At 35.8% G+C, this 17,539-nt stretch overlaps 2 protein-coding genes across 2 annotated transcripts in view; both read right to left on the bottom strand.

The window, feature by feature from the left end:
- Positions 1–3,148, bottom strand: part of LOC137617700 (hornerin-like) — a 13,188-nt gene extending 10,040 nt beyond the window's left edge. The window contains exons 1-4 of the mRNA XM_068347697.1: positions 3,079–3,148; positions 1,826–1,903; positions 1,566–1,699; positions 15–1,368 (exon numbers count right to left, since the gene is read on the bottom strand). Coding sequence (XP_068203798.1) covers positions 15–1,368; positions 1,566–1,699; positions 1,826–1,903; positions 3,079–3,084 — 1,572 coding nt within the window. The 5' untranslated portion in view covers positions 3,085–3,148. The remainder of the gene's footprint in view (positions 1–14; positions 1,369–1,565; positions 1,700–1,825; positions 1,904–3,078) is intronic.
- A 4,789-nt stretch (positions 3,149–7,937) lies between these two features.
- Positions 7,938–11,119, bottom strand: LOC137617294 (uncharacterized). Its single transcript, XM_068347293.1, has 4 exons — positions 11,056–11,119; positions 9,818–9,895; positions 9,559–9,692; positions 7,938–9,361 (listed from the first exon to the last, which is right to left on the bottom strand). Exons 1-4 carry the CDS (start codon positions 11,059–11,061, stop codon positions 8,071–8,073), a joined length of 1,509 nt encoding a protein of 502 aa, XP_068203394.1. The 5' UTR covers positions 11,062–11,119; the 3' UTR covers positions 7,938–8,070.
- Positions 11,120–17,539: the final 6,420 nt, after the last annotated feature.

Here is a 17,539-nt window from a genome sequence, read left to right as displayed (position 1 = left end):
TAGTTATTGATTACATCAACATTACTAGCTAATACAACAGCAATACTCTTTTCATTTGTGTTACCTTGGAACCTTGAGTTGTCAAATCTGTTAGATTCAGAACCAAAGTTATTCAAACTGGAAACTGCCCCAGACGAAAACTGGTTAAAGTTAGATCCAGATGTCAAACCGTCGCTAGTGATTCCTCCTACAAATTGATTGTTGTCTCCAAAGCTTTGCCCTTGGAATACTTGGGACTGGGTGAAATCTTGATTTTGGAAAGACTGTCCATCATTGAAAGCTTGCGTTTGGAAACTCTGTCCAGTGGCGAATGATGAATCTCTATTGGAGTCTTGATTGAGGAAGTTTTGAGAAGAGAAGGATCCTGTGGTTTGGGAGTTTTGATTCCTGTTGAAGTCTTGGTTTTGGAAACCTTGAAGATTGTTAAGGTTTTGGCTCTGGAAGTTTTGAGAATCGCTAAACCTTACATTTTGGCTTTGAAGACTTGGTCGGCTACTGAAACCTTGACCTTGGTTGTTTTGTGATCCAAAAGATACTTGAGTTTGTGAATTGAAATTTGTGTTTGAGCTAGGGTTCTGGATATTCTGAGTGAACTCTTGAACCTGGAATTCCTGTGTTCCAGCTTGTCCTCTATTTTGGGAACCCTGTGCATTATTGAATGACTGACTTTGGAATGTCTGTTCCCTGTTTAATCCAGTATTAAATCCCCGATTCTGGGAGCTAAATCCTTGATTCTGGGAGCTAAATCCTGCATTCTGGGAGGTACTGAATCCTGCATTCTGGGAGCTTTGGATGCCAGTGAATGGCTGATTTTGGAAATTCTGTGAACCACTGAGTCTTTGTGTTTGAGAGATGGTTATTCCTTGATTCTGGTTCTGTGATGCACCGAAGCCTTGGTTTTGATTCAATGAGCCGCTGAATCCTTGAGATACAGAACTGACAGTGCTTCCAAATCTCTGGTTTCCATCTTGGAGGTTGTTAAAAGACTGTTGATTTCCTTGACTGGAGAATCTATCGCGGGAGTTATCGAATCTCTGGTTTCCAGCTTGGAAGTTGTTAAGCGACTGTTGATTTCCTTGACTGGTGAATCTGTCTCGGGAGTTATCGAATCTCTGGTTGGCAGCTTGGAAAGTGTTAAATGACCGTTGGTTTCCTTGAGAAGTGGTTGCACCTTGGAAATCCCCAAATTTCTGGTTCCCAGCCTGGAAGCTACTAAATGATTGCTGATTTCCAAAGTTATTAAAGCTGCCTTGAGAGGATTCAGATTCTTCGAGGCTGTTTCTGTAATAGGTCCCTACCTCCTCTCCGGGTTCTTCGCTAACGACTGCACGGTAACCTGACGTACTATCGACGGTATAGCGAGTCACTCTGTAGGTCAATGGAAAATCATTCTTTTAGTATTTTGATTAGTAGAAAAGGTTAACCAACTTTCATTTACTCAATAGATTCTAAGACTTGTGAAGTTAGTAGTAGTAGTTCTGTTAACTATTCACTAATTCTAAAATGGTCATTCATGATGAGGGGTTATCTTCAAAGCAATATATATCACATGTACTCTACTATACCTGTACAATCCATTTGGCTGGAGCCACCTGTATTCGCCTTCAGTCACACCAGAGGGTGAAACAGTTTCTTTGTGCTCTTTGCGATCACCAGTGCTTCCATCATTCACACCGTAGGCGAAGCTATACGGCATGGGCTGAGAAAAGCGGATGAAACATTTTAATACGGTATCACTATATCCATTCAAAATATGGCCATACATTTTTTAAAATCAATAACAGATATGAATGTAGTATCGTACACGTTATTATGTGATTATTACCTGCTGGTTATCGGAATCGAACTGAGGCGCAGCAGCCGCCCAGGCAACAAGGCCAAAGAACAAGATCAGCATGTTGGTCTGCGAAAGCAAAGAAGTCGAACATTATAGTTGTGCTTTGTCATTAGCCCTTTATCTCCCATATGCCTTATTTTATATCCAATGGTTTATCGTAACTTTCTCTCTCTTTAATTATTTACATAATATGTCACTTATGAATCAACGAAGAGGAATTCAGTCTCGACCTCCATTATATAATAAAGAGTAATTGTCTGGCTGTATATATATATATATATATATATATATATATATATATATATATATATATATATATATATATATATATATATATAGATATATATATATATATATATATATATATATATATATATATACATATATATATATATACACACATACACTTCTTTCTGGTCACGTTCACCGGCATTGCCAGACGTATAACTACTTGGCCTCTCCATGTCCCTCGGGTAGGGGAGAGAGGGAGTTGTCATACCAGGTGAGAGGAGGGGTTGCTAGGAAAGGGGGAGGGGATGGGAAGGGTTGAATATGTATGTCTGCATGTCTCTAGATATTTAGCAATCATTTTTGATGGGTTGCATACACTAGTAATATATTAAACGCTTTAGATGCTCCCTACTAATATATTTTGAGCTCAATCAAACATGAAGAATATGGGCCTGGTGCTTGGGTGGTAATTTTTATTTCAGGTTAGGATTGAAAAGGTTTATGTAAAAAATCCCTTTATGTTTGCTGTTGTTGTTTTAGTGTAGTCAGTCATAAATTGAGAAGGTTAAGTCATAGAGATTACTGAAAGATTATTATTTGTTTGTTTGTGCACCCTAGTTTGTTTTAATGCCTGTCAGTCAGCAGTAGAATTTCATGAAATGGTCTTCTAGATCTAAGATTGCTTGAGTGAAATATTCTATGATAGATATTGCACTTTTGATATAAATATTCAGTGCTTTTATTTTAGCTTTATCTTTCTGTTTATGTATATTCACCAGATGATGTATGGTCAAGTAATGTCTTTTATTTTATACTCTAAAATATTTAAGATCCAGTTATAGGATTAAAGTTGTGCAAATCTATAAAAAAACAGTAAATCTCTTTTCTATGTAACAACTTACTACAATTTAACTTTCTCCAAACCTTTCACTTCAAAATAAAAAAAAAATTGCAAAAATTTATGAAAAAAAAACTAACTGATCAAAAAATGTTAAAAGAATCTTTTTTACCTTCATGATGTACTTAGCAGTCAGACCTGAGAAGCCACTGGTGACTTTCCAGTGGATGAAGTCCTTTTTATAGGTCCTGCGGGACTTTCCAGACGTCCTTGAAAGTTTTCTGTGCCTTCGAAATCTCTCCCGCTGGAGTGGTATTACTGACTCGACCTGTCTTGAACTGTTACTGGGATAGAGGATCAGTTGTCAGTCATTTAGAAAGGGGGAAGAAACGTTTGTTGATTTGTGGTCGTTTTTACGTTATTTTTATTAATATTATTAACAGATACACTCCAGAAAACAATAGAGAGAGAGAGAAGAAGACATGAAGTAAAGGATTACACTGGTGTTTTTTTCAAGTTGATTTATTAGTAAATGTATTATGGTCAAGGGCTTTTTTCAGTACATTCTTTTCCAAGAAAGTAATTTTTAATTCCATTGCTGGCATAGATTTTGTACTTATAGGGTAAATACTGGTGATTTGAGTACATGTCAACTACCTTTAGACAGTTGCTTTCCATGACATTTATGATGTATAAATGCATACAAGTCTAAGGTTTCTGTGATAGTGTACATTTTTGGAACTTAACAAATTTATCATGGAACTTGGTCGATCATTGCAGCTTCTGGCTGATATTCTCTATCGTAATGAACGACAGTGGTTTACACATTGTATTCTGGCTTGACCAGAGTATAGAGGTATGAATTTGTACCTACAGGATCCTCGGAAATGTGTATCAGCTTCTTACCATTAAATGTCTGTGTTGTTACAGGCAATGTATCCATTTTCTGTAAATATTTTTCATGCTTGTCATCCATTTGAACTGGACATCATTCTATCACATAATGTACCAACTTACAATTATGATTGGGACAAGGCAGATTCAGTCACAAGATCTCAAAGTCATCGTTGTTGAAGTCGTCGTCTTCGAAGTTTTTGTCGTTGAAGTCGTTGACATAGTTCGAAGGATATTGTTGTAAACTCATTATCCTACTGACACGTATATTTTCAATGTTTATCTTGGCTTCCTCTTTGTCAATAGATATGTCTGTACCAACGGGAAGATAACTTGAAGCACCATCTTTGCTAAACTCTAACATCATGTGATATGCCACTTTTATAGCAGCGCTGACTCCAGTATTAATGCCCATCTTGCCAAGTAGTTGGCTGACATTAGGGATTATTCTTTTAGTCGCAATTCCTACTTGGTTAGTTTGTTGAGTTTGATGTAGAGTTTTCCTTTTTATTCAATAGTATCGTGATAAAAAAATTTGTTATATTGTTATTTTTTTGTAGCATTTAAACTTTTTGGCACCATCGTTTAATTAGTTAATTATGCATGTTGTATGAGATTTTTCATGATTCAGATTTTCCTGGACAGTTCCATCCTGTTCGTAATAGTCAGGCCTTCTCCATCGTGAGGCTCAATACTACATAGTATTCTAGAAGTTTTGTTCCAGCTATGACTAAGTTGTGAGAATGATCTTCCTTATCGGATAGTTGAATCAGTAGAACTTCAAAAGTTCAAACTTGAAGCAAATGTTTTATGTTAAACAGGCTGACATAAGTCTTTTTATAGTCTGTATATGGATTATCTGTTTTAATGTTAATGTTTTTTTCTTAAATATTCTGTTTTATTTTCTCATTACTTCTTTTACCTTTTACTTATTTCCTTATTTCCTTTCCTCACGGGGCTATTTTTCCCTGTTGGAGCCCTTGGGCTTATAGCATATTGCTTTTCTAACTAGGGTTATAACTTGGCTAGTAATGATAATAATCATGATAATAATAATAATAATAATAATAATAGGTTTTGCTTTTTTCAATGTTATTTTGCTTGGTTCCTTTTAATCTGCTTGTTAAGCAAGGAATAGACAACAAAGCAGTGTAAAGCAGTAAATTCGACAGCGATTGACTTCCTTCCATTGCCCACAGAACAAATCTGACTCCTTGGCAGGCTACTTTTCGACAATTATATCCAACATGGTACTTAGCATATTCCAAAAGCCTTGCTCATAACCGGCTGTAAACCAACCAGTTCTTGGTCTACGGCCCAAAAGCACCCTGTGATGTAATGGGGACACAAGTGCTCCTTGTCAATTTTGGAGCTAGCAAAGTGCTCGTAACGTAACGCTGTACGCGACTGTTGACCATGAGTAACAAATTCTATGAAATGGTCCAAAAGTCAGAAAATTCAATTGGCCCGTAACCTCGAATCAAGGTGACTACAGCTGCCTTGTCATGCATGTCTGGGGGAGACTATAAGAAGAAAACTGTTAAAACACAATGCATGGTGAAGATACACACTCTGGACTCTGGAGTTATGTTCCCCATGTGTCTCGTACAAGGTGGCCATGCATATGGATCATGGTTTTAATCGAACACAGAGTAAGTACGGTGCGTTCTGACCCCAACGCCAGGGTTGCCAGATTGGGCTACTTTGGGCTATTTTGAACAGCTACCAAAATTCAAAATTACTTACTTACGGCTTTATAGACTTATTTAGATTTCATTTGGGCTCTTTTTTTTCATATAGGCTAATTGGACAACTTCTCTTCATCCTCCCAAGGTTAAGCCAATAATGATAATATAATTTGAATGTGGAAGAACAAGTTGACTATTCAAGTTTTTTTCTTGTCATTTATAGCAAATTAAACTTATCTGAATACATCCACACCAGTCACCAGATTGCACTGGAATGTCTTCCTTTATTTTAACACATAAAGGTAAAGTTGTCTTTTTTCACAAAACCCCCACTGTGGTGCCCAGCCACAGCAGTAACCTCCCAGTAAGCAGTCCCCAGATGGGATTGATCTGCTGCCATGCGAATGCTAGGCGGATGAGTTACTAATGTTCTAGCCAATATTCTTGACCAGTACACGCCCATACAGGTTTCTTATGCCATTAAGTTCTTGGAGATTAAGATGCAAAAGGGATATGTTTTAATTCAGCGTGAAAATTATTCAACTGCCAGAAAATTTGTTGATTTTTAAAGATAAACTTAGCATGAATTATTAAAGAAATTTGGTTGAGTTGCTTTATTTTTGGTAAATAAAAGATTCTTTGATGATCAAGAAAATATTTTCTTTTGAATATTAAAAGGGAGTAAGTTAACACGAAAAATTATCAGTCGTCAATTATACTGATGTTTTATAAGTCTGGTAAGCGTGAGGTAAAAAACTGATAGATGATAGGTTTTAAGTTTATTTGTGTATATATATATATATATATATATATATATATATATATATATATATATATATATATATGTGTATATATATATATATATATATATATATATATATATATATATATACATATATATATGCCATCGATCCCAAAGTATATCACATCGTGTTGACAGCATGTGCAAAACGAGTGCCCCGCATGTCTTACCTGGTTTTTTTTATGTGCTTTTTCTCTACTTTCTCATGTCTTAAAATTCGTATGCCATAATTCTTTTTGCTCTACATGTGATGAGTTCTGACTCACTTTTGAAGTACGATTGCACATCTCCAAAATCTCTTGGGACGGCAAAAACAACTCCCTTCTCCTGTGTCTCACACATGTCAACCTTTTGGCCTCACTCCTTACTGCAGATGCAGGTCTAGGATGCCAATTTTTTTCAAACCCAATGATCATCACGGTCCAAAACCATAGAAATCATATGAATTCACAGACCACATTTTTGTTTGGGACTGATGCTTAAGAATTTATTTGTATTCCACACTTTTGGTCAGTAGTTATTATATCACCAGATTTCACTAGATATCACACAATTTCCATTAAGTAACCTGTGATTCCTAAAGAATGCTCCTCTCTGTTTACTTCAAAGCATTAAGAACTTCCCAGTAGGTACATATCTTCCTATAGTGTTCACACCTCTTATGTAGTACGATCCCATTTTCTTTTTACATGAGGTTTTTAATCCATGCTTGTGTCGTTAGTTAGAATCCTTTACATCTTTATGTCTCTAGGAAATACATTCCATCGCACAAGATACATTGTCTTTATGTAATTCTAATCTTTCATTGTGCAGACCCAGGTTAGTCTTTTTCAAGAAAATTCTGTAAATAACTTCTTGAAATATGAGAACAATACTTCGTACAAGGATGATATGGAGAGAAGACGTTTTGTGCAAGAGGATGCCTTTGATAGAAGGCATTGGAGAGGGAGCATCAGGTAACGAACCCCTTATTATAGGGATAATGGTGGGGAAGAAGAAGACTCCGTACAAGAACTTGTAATTCTGTATTAATCTGGAGATGCTAACTGAGATAGCTGTAGCCCCTCAATATCACACAATAGAAGAGATATTAGCTCAGTGTCTCATTCTTTCAAAATCTCAAGTATTGTTGTGAAGGTATGAGCACCAGATAACAGAAGAGCATGAGAACAAACCCAGTTATTTTCCTTTTTGAATAATCACATTAAAAACAAGTATAATGGATTAAGTATCACTAACAGATGTTCTATTATTTTTTATTGTTTCATCTTATAAACCTTGATTTTTTTTTCTGTGAGGAGGATTGGTAGAAACTATGAGATTTAAAGGATTTCTTGCAATCAATGTATTTTACTGTTAAATTATTATAGAACAAGTGAATTCCACAGTCATTGTCTTGCTGCTGGTCTTAATTTGGCCATTATATATAGGTAGAGTAGTTTGTGAAATATTTGACATTAACTCTTTGGAATGATTGTGCAATCTGCTGTTGGGAAACTTGTTTTTAAATCAGTAGCTTCTCTCAGATAGATAATACTAATAATGATAATTTATTTAAACCCATTATTGAAGTAAAAACTACCAAGATTTCATTCCACTTTTATCTAGGAAATATCTTCACAGGAGTATTAGATATAAAAGAAATCATAGTAGTGTATAATTTTATTCGTTACCAAATTAGCAAGTAACAAGTACTTCCTTTATCCGGAATATCCAATATATTAAATTTAAGAGATCACGTTGAAACTGGCTTCAAGGTACGTATGTTACTGGAGTTTAATTAGTTGTTGAGTACATCAACATTTCTAGCTAACACTACAGCAATACCCTTTTCATTGATGTTACTTTGGAACCTTGAGTTGTCAAATCTGTTAGATTCAGACCCAAAGTTATTCAAATTGGAAACTGCCCCAGATGAAAACTGGTTAAAGTTAGATCCAGATGTCAACCCACCACTAATGATTCCTCCTACAGATTGACTGTTGTCTCCAAAGCTTTGCCCTTGGAATACTTGGGACTGGGTAAAATCTTGATTTTGGAAAGATTGTCCATCATTAAACGTTTGCGTTTGGAAATTCTGTCCGGTTGCAAATGATGAATCTCTGTTGGAGTCCTGATTGAGGAAGTTTTGAGAAGAGAAGGATCCTGTGGTTTGGGAGTTTTGATTCCTGTTGAAGTCTTGATTTTGGAAACCTTGAAGATTGTTAAGGTTTTGGCTCTGGAAGTTTTGAGAATCGCTAAACCTTATATTTTGGCTTTGAAGACTTGGTCGGCTACTGAAACCTTGACCTTGGTTGTTTTGAGATCCAAAAGATACTTGAGTTTGTGAATTGAAATTTGTGTTTGAGCTAGGGTTTTGGATATTCTGAGTGAACTCTTGAACCTGGAATTCCTGTGTTCCAGCTTGTCCTCTATTTTGGGAACCCTGTGCATTGTTGAATGACTGACTTTGGAATGTCTGATCCCTGTTTAATCCAGTATTAAATCTCTGATTCTGGGAGCCACTAAATCCTTGATTCTGGGAGCTAAATCCTGCATTCTGGGAGCTAAATCCTGCATTCTGGGAGTTTTGGATGCCAGTGAATGGCTGATTTTGGAAACTCTGGGAATCACTAAGCCTTTGTGTTTGAGAGATGGTTAGTCCTTGATTCTGGTTCTGTGATGCACCGAAGCCTTGGTTTTGATTCAGTGAACCGCTGAACCCTTGTGAAACAGTACTGACAGTGCTTCCAAATCTCTGGTTTCTATCTTGGAGGCTGTTAAAAGACTGTTGATTTCCTTGACTACTAAATCTATCTCGGGAGTTATCGAATCTCTGGTTGGCAGCTTGGAAATTGTTGAATGACTGTTGGTTTCCTTGAGAAATGGTTGCACCTTGGAAATCCCCAAATTTCTGGTTCCCAGCCTGGAAGCTACTAAATGATTGCTGATTTCCAAAGTTACTGAAGCTTCCTTGAGAGGATTCAGATCCCTCGAGGCTGTTTCTGTAATAGGTCCCTACCTCCTCTCCGGGTTCTTCGCTAACGACTGCACGGTAGCCTGACGTACTATCGACGGTATAGCGAGTCACCCTGCAGGTCAAAGGAAAATCATTCTTTTAGTATTTTGATTAGTAGAAAAGGTTAACCCACTTTCATTTACTCAATGGATTCTAAGACTTCTGAAGTTAGTAGTAGTAGTTCTGTTAACTATTCGCTAATTTTAAAATGGTCATTCATGAGGAGGTGATATTTTCAAAGCAATATATATCACATGTATTCTACTATACCTGTACAATCCATTTGGCTGGAGCCACCTGTATTCGCCTTCAGTCACACCAGAGGGTGAAACAGTTTCTTTGTGCTCTTTGCGATCACCAGTGCTTCCATCATTCACACCGTAGGCGAAGCTATACGGCATGGGCTGAGGAAATCGGATAAAACAATTTAATACGGTATCACTATATCCATTCAGAATAGGGCCATACATTTTTTAAATCAATAACAGATATGAATGTTGTTTAGTGAATAATATTAAGCAAATATTACCTGTTGGTTATCGGAATCGAACTGAGGCGCAGCAGCCGCCCAGGCAACAAGGCCAAAGAACAAGATCAGCATGTTGGTCTGCGAAAGCAAACAAGTCGAACATTATAATTGTGCTTTGTCATTAGCCCTTTATCTCGTATATGACATATTTTACATCCAATGGTTTATTGTAATTTTCTCTCTCTTTAATAATTTATAAAATATGTTACTTATATATCAACAAAAAGGAATTCTGTTTTTGATCTGCTCTATATAATAAAGAGCAAGTGTCTGGCTATATGTATGTATATATATATATATATATATATATATATATATATATATATATATATATATATATATATATATATATACACAGTATATATATATAATATATATATATATATATATATATATATATATATATATATACACACATACTTCTATCTGGTCACGCTCACCGCCATTGCCAGACGTATAACTACTTAGCCTTTCCCCGTTTCTCAGGTAAGGAAGAGAGAGAGCAGTCATACCAGGTGAGAGGGGTTGTAGCTAGGAAAGGGGGAGGGGATGGGAAGGGTTGAATCTGTGTGTGCATATCTATCTAGATATTTAGCAGTCAGTTTTGACGGGTTACATACACTAGTAAGGTAATAAACGTTTTAGATGTTCCCTACTAATATATTTTGAGCTCAATCAAACATGAAGAATATGGGCCGGGTGATTGGGTGATAATTGTTTATTTCAGGTTAGGATTGAAAAGGTTTATGTAAAAAATCCCTTTATGTTTGCTGTTGTTGTTTTAGTGTAGTCAGTCATAAATTGAGAAGGTTAAGTCATAGAGATTACTGAAAGATCCTTATTATTTTTATGTTTGTGCACTCTAGTTTGTTTTAATGCCTGTCAGTCAGCAACAGAATTTCATGAAATGGTCTTCTAGATCCAAGATTGCTTGAGTGAAATATTATATGATAGATACTGCACTTTCAACATAGATATTCAGTGCTTTTATTTTAGCTTTATCTTTCTTTTATTCATGGTCGAGTAATGTCTTTTATTTTATACTCTAAAATATTTAAGATCCAGTTATAGGTCTTAATGTTGTGCAAATTTATAAAAAAAAACAGTAAATCTCTTTCCTATGTAACAACTTATTACAATTTAACTTTCTCCAAACCTTTCACTTCAAAAAAAAAAGATTGCAAAAATTTATGAAAAAAAAAAACTGATCAAAAAATGTTAAAAGAATCTTTTTTTACCTTCATGATGTACTTTGCCGTCAGACCTGAGAAGCAACTGGTGACTTTCTAGTGGATGATATCCTTTTTATAGGTCCTGTAGGACTTTCCAGACGTCCTTGAAAGTTTTCTGTGCCTTCGAAATCTCTCCCGTCGGAGTGGTATTACTGACTCGACCTGTCTTGAACTGTTACTGGGATAGAAGATCAGTTGTCAGTCATTTAGAAAAGGGGAAGAAACGTTTGTTGATTTGTGGTCGTTTTTATTTCATTTTTTTCACAAGAATTATTATCAGACACACTCCAGAAATACAATAGACCAAGGGAGAGAGAGAGAGAGAGAGAGAGATAAGAAAACACGAAGTAAAGGATTACATTGGTGTTTTTTCAAGTTGATTTATTAGTAAATGTATTATGGTCAAGGGCTTTTTTCAGTACATTCTTTTCCAAGAAAGTAATTTTTAATTCCATTGCTGGCATAAATTTTCTATTTATAGGTTAAAAACTGGTGATTTGAGTACATGTCAACTACCTTTAGACAGTTGCTTTCCATAAATGCATACAAGTCTAAGGTTTCTGTGATATTGTCCATTGTTGACACTTAACAAATTTATCATGGAACTTGGTCGATCATTGCAGCTTTCTGGCTGATATTTTATATAGTAATGAATGATAGTGGTTTACACATTGTATTCTGGCTTGACCAGAGTATAGAGGTATGAATTTGTATTTACAGGATCCTCGGAATTATGTATCAGCTTCTTACCGTTGAATGTCTGTGTCATTACAGGCAATTCATCCAGTTTCTGTAAATATTTTACATGCTCGTCTGAGTTATGTATCAGCTTCTTACCGTTGAATGTCTGTGTCATTACAGGCAATTCATCCAGTTTCTGTAAATATTTTACATGCTCGTCTGAGTTATGTATCAGCTTCTTACCGTTGAATGTCTGTGTCATTACAGGCAATTCATCCAGTTTCTGTAAATATTTTACATGCTCGTCTGAGTTATGTATCAGCTTCTTACCGTTGAATGTCTGTGTCATTACAGGCAATTCATCCAGTTTCTGTAAATATTTTACATGCTCGTCTGAGTTATGTATCAGCTTCTTACCGTTGAATGTCTGTGTCATTACAGGCAATTCATCCAGTTTTTGTAAATATTTTACATGCTCGTCTGAGTTATGTATCAGCTTCTTACCGTTGAATGTCTGTGTCATTACAGGCAATTCATCCAGTTTCTGTAAATATTTTACATGCTCGTCTGAGTTATGTATCAGCTTCTTACCGTTGAATGTCTGTGTCATTACAGGCAATTCATCCAGTTTCTGTAAATATTTTACATGCTCGTCTGAGTTATGTATCAGCTTCTTACCGTTGAATGTCTGTGTCATTACAGGCAATTCATCCAGTTTTTGTAAATATTTTACATGCTCGTCTGAGTTATGTATCAGCTTCTTACCGTTGAATGTCTGTGTCATTACAGGCAATTCATCCAGTTTTTGTAAATATTTTACATGCTCGTCTGAGTTATGTATCAGCTTCTTACCGTTGAATGTCTGTGTCATTACAGGCAATTCATCCAGTTTTTGTAAATATTTTACATGCTCGTCTGAGTTATGTATCAGCTTCTTACCGTTGAATGTCTGTGTCATTACAGGCAATTCATCCAGTTTTTGTAAATATTTTACATGCTCGTCTGAGTTATGTATCAGCTTCTTACCGTTGAATGTCTGTGTCATTACAGGCAATTCATCCAGTTTTTGTAAATATTTTACATGCTCGTCTGAGTTATGTATCAGCTTCTTACCGTTGAATGTCTGTGTCATTACAGGCAATTCATCCAGTTTTTGTAAATATTTTACATGCTCGTCTGAGTTATGTATCAGCTTCTTACCGTTGAATGTCTGTGTCATTACAGGCAATTCATCCAGTTTTTGTAAATATTTTACATGCTCGTCTGAGTTATGTATCAGCTTCTTACCGTTGAATGTCTGTGTCATTACAGGCAATTCATCCAGTTTTTGTAAATATTTTACATGCTCGTCTGAGTTATGTATCAGCTTCTTACCGTTGAATGTCTGTGTCATTACAGGCAATTCATCCAGTTTTTGTAAATATTTTACATGCTCGTCTGAGTTATGTATCAGCTTCTTACCGTTGAATGTCTGTGTCATTACAGGCAATTCATCCAGTTTTTGTAAATATTTTACATGCTCGTCTGAGTTATGTATCAGCTTCTTACCGTTGAATGTCTGTGTCATTACAGGCAATTCATCCAGTTTTTGTAAATATTTTACATGCTCGTCTGAGTTATGTATCAGCTTCTTACCGTTGAATGTCTGTGTCATTACAGGCAATTCATCCAGTTTTTGTAAATATTTTACATGCTCGTCTGAGTTATGTATCAGCTTCTTACCGTTGAATGTCTGTGTCATTACAGGCAATTCATCCAGTTTTTGTAAATATTTTACATGCTCGTCTGAGTTATGTATCAGCTTCTTACCGTTGAATGTCTGTGTCATTACAGGCAATTCATCCAGTTTTTGTAAATATTTTACATGCTCGTCTGAGTTATGTATCAGCTTCTTACCGTTGAATGTCTGTGTCATTACAGGCAATTCATCCAGTTTTTGTAAATATTTTACATGCTCGTCTGAGTTATGTATCAGCTTCTTACCGTTGAATGTCTGTGTCATTACAGGCAATTCATCCAGTTTTTGTAAATATTTTACATGCTCGTCTGAGTTATGTATCAGCTTCTTACCGTTGAATGTCTGTGTCATTACAGGCAATTCATCCAGTTTTTGTAAATATTTTACATGCTCGTCTGAGTTATGTATCAGCTTCTTACCGTTGAATGTCTGTGTCATTACAGGCAATTCATCCAGTTTTTGTAAATATTTTACATGCTCGTCTGAGTTATGTATCAGCTTCTTACCGTTGAATGTCTGTGTCATTACAGGCAATTCATCCAGTTTTTGTAAATATTTTACATGCTCGTCTGAGTTATGTATCAGCTTCTTACCGTTGAATGTCTGTGTCATTACAGGCAATTCATCCAGTTTTTGTAAATATTTTACATGCTCGTCTGAGTTATGTATCAGCTTCTTACCGTTGAATGTCTGTTGTTACAGGCAATGTATCCAGTCTCTGTAAATATTTTTCATGCTCGTCACCCATTTGAACTGGACATCATATTATCACATAATGTACCAACTTACAATTATGATTGGGGCAAGGCAGATTCAGTCTCAAGATATCAAAGTCATCTTTGTCAAAGTCGTCGGCTTCGAAATTTTTGTCGTTGAAATCGTTGACGTTGTTCAAAGGATATTGTTGTAAACTCGATATCCTACTGACACGTATATTTACAATGTCTATCTTGGCTTCCTCTTTGTCAATATATATGTCTGTACCAACGGGAAGAAAATTTGAAGCACCAATTTTGCTAATCTCTAACGACTGTGATATGCCACTTTTATAGCAGTGCTGGCTCCAGTGTTAAAGCCCATCTTGCCAAGTAGTTGGCTGATATTGGGGTTATTCTTTTAGCAATTTCACTTGGTCAAGAGAGTGAGTTTGATGTAGAGTTTTCCTTTTTATTCAATAGTATCGTGATAAAAGGTCAATTGTTATATTATTTTTGTAGAATTTTAACTTTTTGGCACCATCGTTCCATTAGTTCATTATGCATGTTGCATAAGATTTTCCATAATTCTGACTATCCTTTACATTCAGATTTTCCTGGACAGTTCCATCCTGTTCGTAATAATACTAGGCTTGCAGTTAATTCTAATAGTCGGGCCTTCTCCATCATGAGGCTCAATACTACACAGTGTATTGTAGAAGTTTTATTCCAGCTGTGACCAAGTTGTGGAATGATCTTCATTGTCGGATATTTGAATCAGTAGAACTTCAAAAGTTCTAACTTGAAGCAAATGTTTTATGTTAAACAGGCTGACATAAGTCTGTTTATAGTCTGTATATGAATTATCTGTTTTAATTTTGTTAATGTTTTTTCCTTAAATATTCTGTTTTAATTTTTCATTACTTTTATCGTTTACTTATTTCCTTGTTTCCTCTCCTCACTGGGCTATTTTTCCCTGTTGTAGCCCTTAGGCTTATAGCATCTTGCTTTTCTAACTAGGGTTGTAACTTGGCTAGTAATAATAATAATAATAGTAATAATAATAATAATAATAATAATAATAATAATAATAATAATAATAATAATAACAATAACAGGTTATGCTTTTTGCAATGTTATTTTGCTTGGTTCCTTTTAATCTGCTCGTAACGCAAGGAATAGACAACAAAGCTCTTAGACTAGTGTAAAGCAGTAAATTCGACAGCGATTGACTTCCTTCCATTGCCCACAGAACAAATCTGACTCCTTGGCAGGCTATTTTTTCGACAATTATATCAAACATGGTACTTAGCATATTCCAATAGCCTTGCTCATAACTGGCTGTGAATCAACCAGTTCTTGGTCTATGGCCCAGAAGCACCCTGTGATGTGCAGGAGACACAAGTGCTCCTTGTTATTTTTAGAGCTAGCAAAGTGCTCATAACGTAACGCTGTACGTGACTATTGACCATGAGCAACAATTTCCATGAAGTGGTCCAAAACTTAGAAAATGCAAGTGGCCTGTAACCTCGATGCAAGGTGACTGCAGCTGCTTTGTCAGGCATGTCTCATATGCGTCTCGTACAAGGTTTAATCGAACACACTGTGGACATACTACTTGTTCTAGCTCCAACGCTAGGGTTGCAAAATTGCGCTACTTTGAATAGCCTTACGCTAGCAAAATTCAAAATCAGCTACTTGCGACTTTATGGAGTCTTTTAAATTTCATTTGGGCTATTCTATATAGGAAATTTGGACTACTTCTAAGGCTAAGCCAGTAATGATAATATAATTCGAATGTGAAAGAACAAGTGAAAAATTCAAGTTTATACGGGATAGTATTTTCTTATCATTAATAGCAAGAATAACTTATCTGACCACATCCATACATTTCACTAGATTACACTGGAATGTCTTCTTTCACTTTAACACAGTAAAAGTAAAGGCATCTTATTTCAGTTCAAATATCATCTGAAAAGATGCGCACCAGAAGGTTCACCGGGCAAGCATAAACCCCTAGGCTCCCACTGTGGTGTCCAATCATAGCAGAATCCTCCCCAGTAAACAGCTGGGATTGATCTGCTGACATATGAATGCTAGGCGAATGTGTTACTACTGTACTAGCTAGTAGTCTTGGTCAGGGCACATCTATACAGGTCACTATTATCATCTGGTTCCTGGGGATTGCATGTAGATGTATGATGTGAAAGGAAGAGTTTCAGTTCAGTGTGAAAATTATTCACCGGTGAGAAAATTTGTTGCTTTTTAAGGGTAAAGTGATCAAGACCTGTTAAAGAAATCTGGTTGATCTGTCTTACTTATGGGTAAATAAAAGAATCTTTGGTGCTCAAAATGCTTTCTTTTGAATAAGAAAAGGGAGTAAATTAACACAAATAGAAATTGATCGGTCAACAACTATACTGATGTTTTGGAAGTTTGGAAAGCAAGAGTAGCAACTAATAGATGATAAGTTTTTGAGTTTATTTATATATATATATATATATATATATATATATATATATATACATACATATATATCGTCGATCCCTAAGTGCACTACATTGCGATTACAGCATGTGCAAATTGAGGGTCCTGTAAGTCAACATGTTTAGTACGCGCTTTCTCTGTACTTTCTCATGTCTCTTAAAATGTGTACAGTGTAATTCCATTTCCTCTGCGTGTGATGCAGTTCCATCTCACTTAGGAAGTACGACTTGTAGGAACGCTGTACGTCTCCAAAATTTCATAGCACGACAAAAACAATTCTCGTCTTCCATGTCCCTCACGTGTCAACCTTTTGGCCTCCCTTCTTAGTGCAGTTGCAAGTCTAGGATGCAAATTTTTTTCAAACCCTATGATCATCACAATCTAAAAACATATAAACTGAACAAATTCACAGAACGCATGTTGGTTTGTGACCAAGGCTTAAGAATTTATTTGTATTCCACACTTTTGGTCAGTAGTTATTTTATCCCCAGATATCACTAGATATCATCCACAAGGTCCATTAAGTCACCTGTGATTCCTAAAGAATGCTCCTTCCTGTTTGCTTCTTAGTATTAAGAACTTCCCTATTGCTATGTATATTCATATAGTGTTCATGTATCTTTTTCTAGCACAATCACATTTTCATTGATTGATTGATTTGAAGTTCTCTGGCATCCTTCACATTTTCCTTTTGCCTCAAAGTTTTTAATCCATGCTTGTGTTTTTAGTTAGAATATCTTGGCAAATCCATTACTGGCTTTGTAGCTTGATTTTTTTATTGTGCAGACCCAGGTTAGTCATTATATGGTAAGGTTTTGACTGTGTTCTGTCAAGAAAATTCTGTAAATAACTTCTTGAAATATGAGAGCAATACTTCGTACAAGGATGA

The sequence above is a fragment of the Palaemon carinicauda genome, chromosome 23 (assembly GCF_036898095.1).
Source record: "Palaemon carinicauda isolate YSFRI2023 chromosome 23, ASM3689809v2, whole genome shotgun sequence".
In the NCBI taxonomy this organism is placed as follows: Eukaryota; Metazoa; Arthropoda; class Malacostraca; order Decapoda; family Palaemonidae; genus Palaemon; species Palaemon carinicauda.
The sequence above is the reverse complement of the archived record's forward strand: the minus strand, read 5'-3'. Positions and strand labels throughout refer to the sequence as shown.